This window comes from Fonticula alba (genome assembly GCF_000388065.1).
Source record: "Fonticula alba strain ATCC 38817 unplaced genomic scaffold supercont2.32, whole genome shotgun sequence".
Lineage (NCBI taxonomy): Eukaryota > Rotosphaerida > Fonticulaceae > Fonticula > Fonticula alba.
Window position 1 is genome coordinate 11,466 of NW_009243002.1, and position 1,477 is coordinate 12,942.

The following is a 1,477-nucleotide window of genomic DNA, read 5'->3' on the forward strand; positions in this document are numbered from 1 at the left end:
CCGCCCCCCTCTCCGCCTCGGCTCCAAAGAACATGGGGACCCGAGCACAGTCTACATGTGCACACACAGACACACAAACATGCAGACAGACTCACACAAGCACGCAGGGGGACCGACCGACTGACCGACCCCCATCTGCCAGGACAGCCGGCATCCCTCCCCCAGACCCGGGCGCCGTCGACGGGCCGGATGGGAAAGGAGACCACTCAAAACCTGGCATGTGATCTGGGTCACATGCGGATCATATGTTCAGAGCACCGGGAAAGACCCGCAGGGCGCGGTGGCGAGGAGATGCATGCTCCTCCTCTTCTTCTCTCTCGCTCTCCCCCACCCACTCCTCCAAAGGGGGACACTCTGTGTTTTCTTGTGTATATATTTTGTGTGCATACTGGAAGACTGATTGCTATGGTCTAGGGAGAGGGGAGAGGGAAGAGGGCTAGAAGGGCTCTCTGGTTCTCGCCTCGCCTGGCCCTGCTTGGGCCCCCTCCCCGCGGATATGTGTGCAGCAGGGGGGAAGAGGGAGCAGGGAAGGGGAGAGGAGGGGGTGGGGATGATGGGTGTGTGAAGAGGAGGGCGGCGCCGCAGGGGAGGAGGAGAAGGGAAGCGAAGGAGGAAGCAAGTGAGAAAGGCGCGCGCACTGCCGAAGTCAGTGGTGTGCCTATCCCCGCGGCGCCTCGTCTCCTGGCGTTCTCGTCTCTTCTGTTCCTCCGCCGGGGCCCCTCTTGGCCAGGCCCCGGGGGGGACATGTACCCCTCTGGTCAGCGCCCTCAGGCTGAGAGTGCGTGGCTGCGCCGGCCCCGACGTCGAGACGACTCACAGGTACTTGCTCGCTGGCCATCTCTCTCCCTCCGTAGCTCTCTCGTGCGGGCACACAGAGCTCTCCGACCACAATCCGAGAGGTGGCCCCGCTCTGCAACCGCGACAGTGGCACCTCTCTCTTGCAGGGAGGGCACACAACAGAGGCCGGCAGTAGAGAGACTAAGAAAGGGAACCCGAGGAAGAGGAGAAGGGGGACAAGGGAGAGATGAAGAGGGAGAGAACACCCGGCGCTGGGGGGGGGGGTGCGCAACCCCCCACATCCTCATCCTGTCGTCGCCACAGAGCCGTGGGCAGTTGGACCGACGAAGGAAGCAGGAGGAAGCAGGAGGGAGGGGGAGGGAGAGAGAGAGAGAGAGAGAGAGAGAGAGAGAGAGAGAGAGAACGCGCGCACGGAGGCGGTCGCCCCCCGCCGGACTAAACACGCGCGCCATTAAGCAGTGGCGTGCTTGGTGCCGGCCTTGTCGGTGGTCGAGATGCGCTCAACCAGCTCATGGCGGAAGTGGCGGATGAGACCCTGAACAGGCCAGGCGGCGGCATCACCCAGGGCGCAAATGGTGTGACCCTCGATCTGCTTGGTCAGCTCGAACATGGTGTCGATCTCCTCGTGGGTGGCGTGGCCCTTGGCAAAGCGAGCCATCATGTTGTCCAGCCAGGTGGT

The 1,477-nt window shown here is 63.4% G+C and overlaps 1 protein-coding gene across 1 annotated transcript in view; it reads right to left on the reverse strand.

The window, feature by feature from the left end:
• Positions 1–1,249: 1,249 nt before the first annotated feature.
• H696_06222 (NADH dehydrogenase [ubiquinone] flavoprotein 1, mitochondrial) overlaps positions 1,250–1,477 on the reverse strand; it is a gene marked incomplete at both ends in the record, with an annotated part of 2,291 nt that continues 2,063 nt past the window's right edge. The window contains one exon of the mRNA XM_009499968.1: positions 1,250–1,438. Coding sequence (XP_009498243.1) covers positions 1,250–1,438 — 189 coding nt within the window. The remainder of the gene's footprint in view (positions 1,439–1,477) is intronic.